Here is a 14,324-nt window from a genome sequence, read left to right on the forward strand (position 1 = left end):
GGAAAGTCACATTGGATGGTGTTCTCTGCCATATTTACTGAAAAGGGAGTGAGTATTCAGATGGTATGAAGAGAAGTTTTGCTGCCAGAATTACACAGAGTGTGGAAAACTCTGCAGTTTTAGTTCCTCAGTTTGCTTTAACCAGCAACCCCATCCTGGCTAGCAATACTGTATCAGCGTGTCTCAGGTGAACCTGGTGTTAGGTCATCTGTGCCTACGATGCATGTCATGAATGAGGGACATAAATTGGTCCCAGCACACATTCCCTATGTTGCAAGCCATTCCCTTGTTGAATCCCTCCTGTGACCCTTGAATTTTGCTGGCCACGTGCATCTGAACACAAAAGACTATGCTGTGACAGGTAATCAATACCATCAAAATGGGTACCTGTTTGGGAAAATGCAGGGCAGACTGCATGAGATGATAACCTGAGAGAGAGAGAGAGAGAGAGAGAGAGAGAGAGAGAGAGAGAGAGAGAGAGAGAGAGAGAGAGAGAGAAGAATATAAGCAATATATTAGGAAGTGCTACCCACTTCAGTTTCAAATCACTCTGACCATCCTTTGGCTGTTGAAAATGGAAAAATGCAGAAGAGAATGAGTTGTGTTCTTTCATAAGGATGAAGCCTTCACAGGATTGCTGAAGAACTGGAGCTGGATAATCAGCAGAGGAACAAAAGCTTTAAGTGCACAGGGTCTGTGAGACATGTTTAGGTGGCAGGCACCAGCTGCATTTGCATTGCAGAAGGGGCTGCTGAAGAAATCATTATCAGCTCCCCAGTGGAGGATGGGTGCCATGCACTGGACCTGGCTCTGGCTGGAATTCTTTTGCCATATGCTGGAAGCTTTCTGGAACAGAAAATGCTGAAATTCTGGAATATATCATTTTATGTTTTGCTAGGCTCAGAATTTAAGTAAAACAGGCTGTCAGTACATGCTAAGGCTACACCGAATATACATGTGTGAAAATGTGTTGTTTGTAAATCACAACCACATTGAACCAAGTTTTATTCACCTTATTTCATTTACATCATCTCACAAGCCTTTCTTTCTCTCCATTCAGATCTGGTACACACACACACACACAAATATTAGAATGAAGCCTTTTTTCTTTGCATCAACATGTTCAGAGATAAAAAGATAGACAGCAGTTTCTGTTTACATAACCACTTTATGTTTTGGGGTTTTTTTGATCCGTACTTTAAGGTTTTCATGGTCCCAAACCCTTCACCACTAATCAAGAGGGAGATTAGAAAAAACAACATTTTGAGCCCTCAGATATGCAAAATTAAAATTCTGCTACTGAGTAAAGGAACCATATATAGCCAAAACACTTTGTTGTTAATGAGGTATAGCCTTGTCTTGGGCATTTATCTATTTTGGAAAGCATTCATTTGAACACATACTGTAGTACTGCTAAAGGAAGAGTTTCTTATGTGTATTTAATACCACTTTTATTAATCATTTGTAGCTTTATTATATTGGTAGGAAATAATGCATTGTGAATTGATAGGGTTACTCAAACTGGCAACCGTGTCTCTTTACTAAAGGAGCCCCAACAGATGGCAATGTGTTTCACTGTGTGTGTGTGTGTGTGTGTGTGTGTGTGTGTGTTGGCACAATGGAACTCCACTTTTTTGGCCCTCCACTGTGGACCTCCACACAAGGAAGTTGTTGGAGAAATCCCTAGTTAGATGTAGGAATTCCTTACTTTTAAGCACCTACCAGGAGGTGAAACGAACCTAATATGGGACAATCTTTATGCCAACTTTAGCTAATATTCTTCCTTACTGCACATGGACTGTTATTTATTTTATTTATAAAATTTGTATGCCATCCAATTACTAACGTCTCTGGACAGCTAACAGCATAAATAAATTGATAACCCACTCTGGCTGCAATTAATAAAATACAGTAATAAAATTCGATATTGTTGTGGTCACATTCTCCACTCCACTTTATGAAATATCCCAATAGTCCCATTTCTTTGGGTGAGGGGCCAGTGTGTGAAGACTTTGGTGCCACCCACTTGGTCTTTGCCACAGCAACAAATGGAATGTGTCCCCCCCCCCCACCTTCCCCAAGATTATGGTCTTTGTTTCTTTAACTATATGCACACATCCATACCAGAAGGACACATAATGAAGCAGTAGCTCCAAAGTATTTGGAGGAATGCTGATGGCATATTGTTTAGCTTTTAGAGAGATGCATTTGGTCCTGTAATATAAAGAATGTTGGTGTTGGTCCTTTTGCTCACAGATTTCTTTGGAAATGCTAATTTATGTTTCAGGGGACTGTTGACTTTGGAAGGGCCCAATAAACTAATGTGGGCACACAACTTACCACTCAATTGTACTGCTTAACCATTCTAACTCTGCAGTTCTTTTGACTTACAACATAACAATTGTAAGCAGCTGCAGAAGCCAATCTATTGACTAGTACAAAATAAATAAAAATGAAGCCAGCCTAAATCTGGATGTTGTGAACATCTAAGACTTGTTCACACGTGCAAGCTCATTGTGTGATAACAGCAGCCTCAAGTGATGACTTGTACTGTGAATGATCCATCCTAGATCAAACATTTCAGTTGAGTCAATTCAAACGTTAAGTCTGTTTATTATAAAGTTTAGAAAAATCAACTGATGGGCCTGCACGAGAAATTTTTCATTGAAGAAAAGGGGGGCGGGGGGAGGAATCATAGAGAATGCCTCAGGCTAATTTGTGAGGGAATGCTATTTATTACAGATGAATTGCCATCCACTTAAATGACTAATAAAATAACTAGTTTATAGCTCCTGGCTCCTAGTTTGTTTGTTTGTTTGTTGTCCCCACTTCATCAGCTGTTGGGTTTTGGCAAGGGGCATATCACAAGGCTCTCTGATTAACTAAGGCTTCTTATACATAATAATATGCACAAAGGTAAGCGATGCCATGAAAGAAAAATATACTTTATTACACATGTTTAAAAGCCATACTTTCATGTCTCACATTTGAGATTATTTGCCATTTTGATTCAAACATTCATTTCTCTTGAAGTCCATATTAGATAGATGCTGTGGACTAGACCAATTTCATCAATAGGCTAGTGAATAGAATTTCACTATTCTGTTCTGTTCAATTCTGTTGCTAACCTGTTGAACTACTTTGCAAAACACTAATAATCTACCTGAACCTCCCTTAAATTTCCCTTTTATCTTTCTGATATTATAACATCCTGTCTTGTCAGAATATTAAAAAGTAAGCTAAAATCCTCTCTAATGGTAAACAAAGTACCATTATGCCAAATCCTTACAAAAGTTTCCCCAGCAGATAGTAATAATAAATATTAGCAAATGCGGTAATAGTCAACTAAAATATACTGACATAATTTCTGTTAATTTTTTGTATAACAGGGCCTAGACCAGCCTTCTCCAATCTGGTGCTCTCAAGATGTTTTGGACAAATTCCCGTCAGTCCCAGCCAGCAGGAACAAATCTATGGAATCCATCTGAAAAAATTGGTAGCCACCAGGCTGGAGAAGGCTGCTCTAGCTTATTGCAGTTAAATGCCTACTGACAATTTAGGGGGAAAAGAGATGAGTTACCAAGTGCCAGAAATACAAAGCTGAGGGAGAAAGAAGATAGTAATTGGAATGAGACAGCTAGATCCCTATATCAATCTATGCATCTAAAGTTAATGGAAAGGCTGAATCATTGGCATTGGAGTCTGAACACTCAAAGATGGGGGAAGTCTTAGGCAATCTACTTATCATAGCTAGTACTCACCATTGCTAGTACCATTGCTAGTACCATAGCTAGTACATAACTAGTTTAATATGATATTAGACGATAATCATATTAATCAATATGTGTCATCTTAGTCTTTGCCAGAATACTGTAAAGTGGGCTATATGGTGTCCAAATTACACTTGGGACCTTAACAACTGGATTTTAACGTGAGGAGTTCCATCTTGCAGCACATACTGCTAAGAATGTAATGCTACTTCCACTAAGAACATCTGAGCTTTATTAAAAATTGTGAGCTACCAAGTTACTTTGACATTGAACCAGGTATATATGACAAAGGTGAAGAGACTAGTCATTTGACTCATGTATGTATTTATTGTATTTCATTTTTCTTTACATTTCAGTGCACCAATGCCATACTTGATTGGAGTTCACTTCAGTTTAATGGAGGTGAGTCAGGTTTTCTTTTCCATTTGACATTTCCATTTGAAAAAAAAAATCACCCCAGTATTTCCTGCAGTGGACAAGGAAGTGCTTCCAGGAAGCAAGGATAAAGAAATAGTCCATCTATTGTATGATCCCCAGCAAACTATTCTTAGGTGCCTCTGAACATGGAGGTTCCACTTATTCATCGTTGCGTGTAGCTATTGACAGCATCATCCTCCCTGAATTTATCTAATTCCCTTTCAAAGTCATCTAAGGTAATAATTACCAAAGAAGAAGGTCAGGATCTCTTTTTGCTGATACCAGAGTGCAAGACATATCAAGCAAGACATATCAAGGATAATCAAGTTAAGCTGCCACAACCCAGATTCAGGGTAGATATCAGGAAAAGCTTCCTCACAGTCAGAGCAATACGACAGTGGAACCAGCTGCCTGGAGAGGCGGTGGGCTCTCCCACAGTAGAGACATTCAAAAAGAAATTGGGTGGCTATCTGAGTGGGATGGTGATGTCCTGCAACAGCAGGGGATTGGACCCAACGGTCTTCTTGGCCCCTTCCAACTCTACTATTCTATGTTTCTATGGTTCATCCTATGGAGGTGAATTCCTTAATGATCCTGTGCTGGTCTTTAGGATAAAATGCTGACCATGCAAATATTGCCTTTTTTGTCATATCCTCCTTCACTGGATCCACAGTTTTCCATAGTGTTTTACCATATTAAAATGGGTGCAACTGGTTTTGTCTTGTACAGAGAGTGAAAAACAAATCACTGGAGGATGTGGTGGTGCTAAATGTTGACACCAACACTTTGGAGACCCCTTTTAATGACCTGAGCAATCTACCAAGTGAAGTGGTAAGCCCAGGAGGTTTTATCCATTGGTTTTAATCTCTTAGCTGCTTGAATTACTATATGCTACCTGCCTTTACTAGCCTGTAATGAAAAGAATACCCTTCCCCCATCAAACACCATGCCACCAGCTGTAGACTTCCTATTTAAGGGTGTTTTGTTGTTTTTTTTAACTTGGTTTTGACAGTTGAGGACATGTTGAGTGGGGTATCATACTTCTTATTGTAAAAAAAAAGGATCATAATGATAAAGCTAGCTGCATTCATTAGGCATTGCAGCTTTAAACGCAAGAGTCTCTTCATCTCATCTTAATCATTATATTACAAAGTAGGCATTTCTGTCTGCCTAGTGGCATATCTTGCAAAGAAAAAAAAAAGAGGAGTTTTTGAAGGCAAAAAGAAGAAGGGGGCCAATTATCGGCTTCTGGTTCTCTGCCACCTGCCAGCACATCTCCTTTTAATTAATGATCTGATGACATTGGTCAATATAATAAGAAATGCTTGTACAGTTGGGGTCAGAAAATGCACGCTTTGATCTCCTTCAACTTTCTGAAACATTTATTTGTTTTCTCTAAATTATTGCAGTTTTATTTTAATCTATTCTATCCTGCTGAGGACTGCACGAATTGAAAACCCTACTCTGTTTGTCATTTGCTTTGGCAGAGCAAAGACTACTTACTTATAATTCTATTTGTAAATTAAACTGCAAACCGAGTTTGTCATAAAAGACATTGGATCCTTTTGAAAATGACGAAAACTGTCTTTTGTCTGTAAAGGAAGATAAATTAAGTGGCAGTTCCTCTTGCACTTTGATCTTCTAGAGATCCCTACCAATACCGCCCTTGCAGCATATGATGGAACGTATTCCACCTTTCATGTTAAATAGACACCCAAAAATAGCATTTTACTTTTCCTTGCTATTCTACAACCTGGTTTTGTAAAAAAAAAAAAAAAAAAAAGCCTTTTTAACATACAATATTTTTGTGCATATTTTACTCAGAATGCAGCCACAGCTATTGTTGCATTGATACATATTGGTGAATGTTCCAGAAGGAAAATGAAATGATATTCAATTTTTCCTAAAATGAATGCTGTCTTTTGTAATTTCTTTAAAACTATTCACCATGTTAAGGTGTGCTATGCTTAAATAGAGTATATTTATTATATTATAACAAGGAAGCCTTCTTTGATAATAATTTATTTGGAACACTCAAAACATGTATTTTCTTATAAGCTTTGTTTATGTTATTGCATACCTTTTGAAGTAATTTAGCCTAACCAGGAGCAAATTAAATATGCATATTTGTTTGTTTTGGAAGAAAAACAAGAAGCAAAAATGGCATTTTCACAGCTGATTCTGCTGCTTGTTAGCTTATTTTTGAATGCATAACCGATCTTATCCTAATGCCTAATTATTGGAACAAATTTTAATCTATTATTGTGCTCCTCAAAAGTTATTCATTCATTGATCAGATTGTATGTGTTGACCTTGCATTAAGGGGATATAGTCGTTTAGACCTCTGACATGTATATCACCAATAATTAAATGAGCTAATTACACCCTAGAGCTACAGTTCAATCATTTCAAAGCACATGCAGAGGGATCGCTCTATTCTTGTGAAAAGCACTGTGCTTGTTGGACACAATGAGGATTTCCTATTGTGTGGGATTTATATTATGCCCATAGGCTGCACTAGGCACATGAGAAATAACTGACCAAACAGACAGTCTAACTTTTTTAACCAAATGATGGACTACTTAGAACCTTGCTATGTGAATGTTACATTTTCCTAGATTGTTGCTAGGAAGCTCTCTGTCTTAGTTGGGCAAAGCACACAAAGCACTTCCCATTGTCAGGAGACAATCTTAATAAGGGGCCTTTTTAAATGCATGATGTGTGAAGAAGGCCACTAATCTGGCTGATAATAGCAATAACTACATACAATGTTTACATCCCCACATTCCATTTATCTAACTAAATAAATGTTTCGGTTCGCGTACATTTCATAAAATAAATTCATCAGGAAATCTCCGTGAATAATCTTAGTAGGATGGGCTAAATTAAATACAGTGGTCTACTACAAAGGTCCCAGGTTTACTTCCTTGATGCATCAGGTTCTTGTACATAAAAAGGAAACATCAGTGAATTGGGGCAAATATTTAGTGAAAACACACTTCAATCTTTGTGGATAAACAGCTGCAACTACATGCATCACTGCAAGCCAGCAATATTAATAAGGGGTTATTTTCACTGAGCAGACAATGGTCCCTTTACAAAAACACAACATTCCCTATAAAATATGTAATACCACTAGAAAAATCTCATGTATACTTTATATAATTTGACTTTCCTCTCTCTGTTAAAACAAGGTTTGTTCTGTTACTTGATGTTTGACTATCCCAATCCCTTTCATTCTAACTTTACTGTGAAAGCTGTTCTTGTGGAGCCAATTTGTTAATTAAAAACACGTCCAAACATAGGCTGCAAATAGAGCTCTAAACAGTTTTTAGCTTATAAACCAACAAAGGACCACATTATGTCATTAACAGTAAGTGCAAGTATTCATGTACTTTTATCAATGTTGACAGTATATTCCACCAATATTGTTGATGGTATGTTGTCTGATATTAAGAATAAGTAAGACTGAAAAGTTAATACCAAACAATATAAATATTTATATAATTCTTTAATATACAGTAGAGGAATAAATGTGAATGCGTGTGCGTATCAGGTTACTTTTTATATCTAAGTAATGTCTCAAAGTGAACTCGTGTGAAAACAAATCAAGTAAGCAGCAGCAAAGTCAGTTGAAAAATGAACACAGAAATGAAGCTTTAGATTTACTGCCATGACCTGACACTTAATTCAGAATGATCCCTAAAGTGTTGATGTTCTTAAAAATTGGAACTACTGTTTGGTCTCCTGGATTACAAAACTTCATATAGCTAGTCTTAAGTTTTTATATCATTATATAATGCTTAAATCAACTGTTATCTTTACAGTTGTGTAACAGATGATAGTTCATAGCAGTTTAATCTTGCAGTATCTCACTTGTTGTGAACGTCTTTTCATTTTAAAGAAAAGTTATCAGTTGAAATCTGAAAAACATTACTGTTTGGCATTGCGTCTAATCAACTGTTTAATAAATTACCTGAGACTTAACAGGCCTTTTTAAATCATTCACCAAAGCATTTAAATTATACTTACAGGCTAGATGACTTTCTATGCATGTGAACTCTATTAGTTTGTCAGATTGACCAGTGGTCTTGACTCTTCAAAGGTCAGCGGTCACAGTTGTCCTGAATTACCCGTCCTTTTTCCATGTGGACCCTCTGCTGCGTTGGGTGCTGTAATCTTCTTAATGGCTTCATTCCAATATTCACACATAATATTTTAAATTTATTGACTGTTAGTAATACTACCATGCCAGTAGCAGTTCCGCTACTCCTAAGGTATTTGAAATTGGAAAAATAAATCAATGTAAGGCTTTTCAGGAATCCTTTGTTTCTCTTTTGGGAGGAAAAGGCCCTATTCCTGTCTTCTGCCAAGAATACTTGGGCTTTGCAGTTCATCATTTCACTGTGGATTTGTCTCACTCTTTAGACATATGACTCCCTCCCCTAAATAAACAGCAGCTTTGCTAAGGACAGGGGTTTGTTTTGGGTGCAGTACTTTAATCTGTTTTGTTTGTTCTTGCATTTCAGTTAGGTTGGAATTAAACTTGAGATTCCCATTAGATTCAGTGGGATGGGAATAGCAGTCGTAAAGTTTAACCTATGCCGGGACATCAGAGAGTATAATGTAATGCAGTTCAGTGCCAGCATATTGTGGTGCCCTTGGATTCAAAGGTGCCTTCTGCTAGCAGAAAGCCTTTCCATTCACAGACGGGCTGTTTCCAACCTAGTAGAGAAGTGCCACTTTGCCATGGACCCAGAGAGGTCTTTGTTTGCATAAGAACTTAAGGAACCGCTCCCTGGAAATTAATGCCTAATTGGTTTTAATCTGGGTTTTATCAATATTGAGATGTCAGATGTTGTGCTTTGTTTTCTTTCATTGCTTTGTTTTCTTTCATTATATTTATTGCTTTTTTTGTAAGCCATCCCAAGATGTTAGTGGTGGATGGGTTATAAAAGCTTTAAAATAAAATACATAAAATAAAATAAAATAAATATTCATACGTTCTCTCTCAAAACCTTTTAATGGCCATACTTGCTACACCCTGAGTCTTCTTTATGTTTCTCATCATGCTAGAACACTTTGGATACATTGACAGCAATTCTGTGACCTTCAGAGAGTAGTGAGAGGGCCATGTTTGCCCCATCTCTGCAGCCAGTGCATCTCTTGAGAAGGACTTAAGGGGAATTCTGGGAGGCACGGAGTCAGTGCAACCAAGGAACAACATGTCCCAACAAGGCTTCAGCCTCCTCCTCTCCCTCCAAAGCACCACAATGAGATGGCCGAACCTGCTATCTAGCTCTTTGCAGAGTGGTGCCCTTTGCCTCCGCACATCCCTCCACTTGGTTGCCTGCACAAGTCCCTCCATCTTCTGAATGTTGAAGGTGACCAGCATCCTAGAGGACTGCACCGTAATGCACTGTACCACCAGAAGTCCCTGGCTAGCTTGCAGAAGAATTCATGGAACTGCACTAGGACTTCTTCTCTTTCCACCCACAGTTCTTTAGATCCAAGCCATCATTTATTGCAGTAGATTACATTACACTCAGTACATACCTTTCTAAGTGACTTTTTCTTAGCATAACTAAAGCTTCAGTCATGAGATAGCAAGTTAGTTCAACATGGAACTGCATCCAGATAATCTGTATGTTGAAGAAACAATTGGTTTAAAATCATATTATTCAATCTGTTGCTAGAAGAGTTTGGGAACCAATTTCTGCTGCATGAAGAGGAGCAGTAGAGGAGGAAGAGGGTTGTGTCTTTTCCATTCTTTTTTGCTAGTCTATTCACTAACCAATTGCCTTGAGGAATGAGGATATTAATATGAGTTCAGCTGATACGCTAAGTCACAGCTGGTTACGCAAACTCTACAACAAGCCATGGCCTGTTGGGATGACATATAAGCCACGAACAAACCACCTCACGAGAAGCATGTCAGGTCTGGACTTCATGCTAAGCTACAGTGGCTCAGCATGTCATATGCCTGCCTCTAGTGCCTGTCAGTCTGATGAACCGTGATGGAGCAGTTCCATTAATGCTGATCTTAAGACCCAAGACTTGTGTGATCCTGGCAGTTCCTCACATACCTGAAGTGGAATCTAAGTCCCTTGGATAATGAAGTGTCTTCCGTCAGCTGAATGGGGAGGGAGGTGATGCACCCCTACCACTCTCTGGGGCAGATTTTGGGTGGGCTGGGGAGAGTATGGGCACTACTGTGGAGAAGAAATACTAATGAGCAGCGTGTTGCTTGGATGCCACTGGATATTGTCCAGACTCACACCATTTAGGGCTCTAAAGATAATCACCAGCACTTTAAACTGAGTCTGGAAATGAAGAGGCTGCCATTGGTTTTGCTACCATATTGGGGTTCAATGCTCTGAACACCTATGCTCAACAAACTTCCTAGCAGCTACAGTTTTCACAATATATCCAAAGGAGTGCAGACCAAAAAGTGTCTATCTCCAGGAAGCTTTTTGGAGCCTTGTAGACCTGTAAAGGAATGCTTTAGACCCTCCTTGTCTAGTGAAAGTTTGAAGTGAACTGGTGTGACAAACTTTCTTCTGAACAGAGAAAGACAGGAAAAGCATGCCAGTTAAAAAGCTTTGGGTCTGGTGACCAGTTGCTGAGCTGCAGATGGCATACAGTCCTACATCAGGGTCTTTCTAGAAGACCTCAAAACACTTGGAGGGGGACACATAGCTCCTTCAAATAGCCAGGTCCCAAGAAAATTTAAGACGTTTAAAGTCAAAAAGAACTGACCCTGCACTTTAATTGGCACCCAATGCCATTCCTTAAGAATTAGGGTTATATGGTCCCTGAGGCCATTGTGTCTCCGCCTGATACCTGCATCCTGGAGTGTTTGCAGTTTCTGAACATTCTTCAAAGACAGCCCTGCATAGAGTGAACTGCAATGACAGCACGTGCTTCACAGCAGTCAGGTCCTTCAGATCCTAACGTGTGCAATGCTGTAAGACCGTTTATGGCATTTATTTCAAGAAACATTTAGAAAGTGGGCCTTTGCTGAAAGTAGCTTATGTCAGCCATTGGCCACAAAAAGGATGAAGGCAGCCTAGGCCTGCCATGAGATTAAGCCAAGTTTAAACCTTAACTAAGTTGCTCACCCACTTTGATTTATGACTCTGTTTCTGTCTTTCCATCCTCCCTCCCTCTACAGCCCCTGATTTTTTTCTTTTACTGCTTGGAAGTTTTCAAGGTATTTTCTGAATGTTCCTTGAGTTTCCTTGAATTATTTTAAGGTCATCAAAAGTAAATACTTTAAAAATTGTCCTATATTTAAATCTTTTCTTTTAAAACTTCAGACTAGCATTTTAATGCTACTATAATTTATGATTTATTTTCATTCTCAATTCATTTTAGCTTCACTCAAGCAGCAATGGAATGGTCACTGTGTTGTACATTTGAATGTCCACCTGTGTATTGTATGCAGAAAGACTATTCGTGTTATTTATTTCATTTATTTTTTTAAAAATCACTCCTACTCACCAGTCTTGCCTTATTACCAGTGTCAAAACTGCTCTTCGTTCATCAAATTTGGCAATTGGATTTCCACATTCCAGGCATTCAGACTGCAGATAATTAATATGTATAAGGGGAGCCCCGACCCCTTGCTAATTAGAATGTTTATAGAATCTCCGTGCATCCAGCTATAAATGTGGAGAGCTCTCTGTAGAGGTTATAATGAATGTGCATAGGCTGGTAATGGAGCCTGCCCCATTATGCCACTCCCCCCTTCTGCATGTTAATCACGCCCCCCTGAAAAGGCTATTCCATGGGGCTAATTGCAGAAATGAATAGGGGTATACCCCTCAGCCAGTTCGATTGGGGAGGTTAATTTAACCTGCTTTTTTTTAAACTCTGCCTTGCCTTCTGCTCCACACTCCCACCCTCTGACTCCCAACACTGTGTGCGTGTGTCCATTGAGTGGTTCAGTGCATTGCGATATACTTATTGTGTACATCTGAAGCCATATGTTGTTCACTGTTTCTTCTCAGTTTGCTAAAATCTGCTCTGAGTAGTGGAGTCTCAGCAATGAGTTTCTCTCTGTTCTTGTTGTGAGGATGTGAGAAACTATGATAAATGTGACTGACACCACCCTAGAGTCAGTGTGAGTCAAGCATGTATCCTATCAGTTCAAGCAAACATATTTGAACTAGCTTTGAGAAAACATGGATGAGACACTTCTGGATTGGGTAGGTATCTGTTCTCCCTAAAGCTGATTGCAGAGATGATAGTACAGGAGAAGAAAACAGAGACACTGATTATGCTGTTAATTTGCAGCCTGAGCCTATCATGTTTACTTGAAAATAAGTATTCTTGAGTTTGGTGGGGCTTACTCTCAAGAAAATGCATAAAAAGTATATTTAAATATATAATGAATATTTGGTTTAATATAAATTTCAAATGTTGCAATTGAAATGTCAGTTACATTTGGTTTTATATTTCTTCCAAAATATAAAACAGGTGTGTTTCACAACATTTCAACGTTTTCCACTTATTTAAGTATAACTGTTGGTGTTATTGTATCATTTTTTTCAGAAATTGCACATGGGAATGTGCCGTGCAAGTTATTTGCAATAGTGAACTCTCACTTTTGAAAGTTGCAGATTGCATTTTGTTTGTTTGTTTGTATGTGTGAAAAAACTTAAGTGAGGATTGGTGTAGGCTCTTCGTGGACTGAATGAATCAGACTCTAAACTTTTATCTGGATCTATGGAGCATGGATATAAATTGAAAAGATCACAGCTATAAAGAGAAGTCCTATCCTGTAAAGGCCTTTCTGCATAGATTATGAACATCATAGCTCAATAATTCTTTTTCCAAAACTATGGTTATAATTGGACCCAATGGGGGTCTCTTTCTCTCTGATCAGATCACAGTAACTGTGACTTTACACTGGAAAATGTCACCACTGTGAAGGCTTATCACCTGTGGAGCTGGTCTTTTCTCTGATGCCGTGTTCAGTTCTCATTAACATTATTCAGAGTTTAGTTGTTAATTAGATCGACGCTTCAGTTACAATCATCATTCACATGGATAGCCATGCCTGCTTGCATGAAGAAACAAAAGATTTTCATTTTTGCATCCGGTGTGTGTGCTGTTAAGATTGACATGTGTTTTAGCAATGCAGTGCCATCGTCTTAGATGCATAAATACAGCGGCTATAATCAGAGGTTTTGTGCATGCTGCACACACAGTTTAACACCTTGTACACTTGACTTTAGAAAACTAAGAATTGCTAATGTAGTTTTAATACGAATGTGGTTCTTCTACTTCAAGTATAACTGTTGCCATCTCACCCTTTTCTTGAACGTTGCCCGGATGATGCGTTTTCATCTGGGTGCTCTCGATCAAGAACGCTTTATGAACGCTGGTGTGTAAATGCAACACATACCTATGTAGGTTGGTCCTTTCATTTCAAAGGAGAGGGCAGATAAATACATGCAAAGGTGCGCACATGAAGTTCCTCCATTTAGTTTTTCAAAGCAATTAAGTCTTAAAATAGAACATTCCATTCAAATTAATAGGCTAACCCTTGTGAACTGCACGTGGACATGCAAGTCCCATTACCACTTAAAAAACAAAAGTGCTTTGGAGTAATGATGGCACTGTAATACTTAAACTTGTTTGGTTTGAATAGGTGTAATGAAGTGAATTCATAGAATAGTAGAGTGGTAAGGGTCTGAAGGCCATTGGGTCCATTTCCCTGCTATTACAGGACATTGCATTTCACCATCCCATTAGATGAGTGTCCAGATGCAGAGGGATTAATGTGAACTTTCAACATCTTTTAAGTTAATTGCCATCATCCTTGTACTTATTTATTTAAATAATTTTGTTGTTCTCTTGAACTGAAAGTGTTGTTGAACTCAAAGCAGCTCACAATGCACACACACGTAATGCAGTAAACCTTATGAAATTACTGACAGCCAGTCAAAATGTTCTGCAAAATTAAACAAGAACAATAAATGAATCTCATACAAAAAGCAAGCTGAAGCAGCAGTCTTCAGAACCTACCTAAAAGAATGGGAGAAAATGTGGGGACACAAAATATATCTTTCTAGGGAGGGAGTTCTACCCATGAGGAGGCCCTGTCTCATATCCATGCCAGCCTAACTG

The 14,324-nt window shown here is 38.5% G+C and overlaps 1 protein-coding gene across 3 annotated transcripts in view; it reads left to right on the forward strand.

Moving 5' to 3' along the window:
* The window catches only part of DENND1B (DENN domain containing 1B), a 210,270-nt gene that overhangs the window by 147,003 nt on the left and 48,943 nt on the right, over positions 1–14,324 (forward strand). For all 3 annotated transcript variants that reach the window (XM_044432291.1, XM_044432292.1, XM_044432293.1), the window contains 2 exons: positions 4,127–4,172; positions 4,917–5,018. In XM_044432291.1, the coding sequence (XP_044288226.1) occupies positions 4,127–4,172; positions 4,917–5,018 (148 nt within the window). The remainder of the gene's footprint in view (positions 1–4,126; positions 4,173–4,916; positions 5,019–14,324) is intronic.

Source organism: Varanus komodoensis, unplaced genomic scaffold (genome assembly GCF_004798865.1).
Source record: "Varanus komodoensis strain SLA01 unplaced genomic scaffold, ASM479886v1 scaffold24, whole genome shotgun sequence".
NCBI lineage: Eukaryota > Metazoa > Chordata > Lepidosauria > Squamata > Varanidae > Varanus > Varanus komodoensis.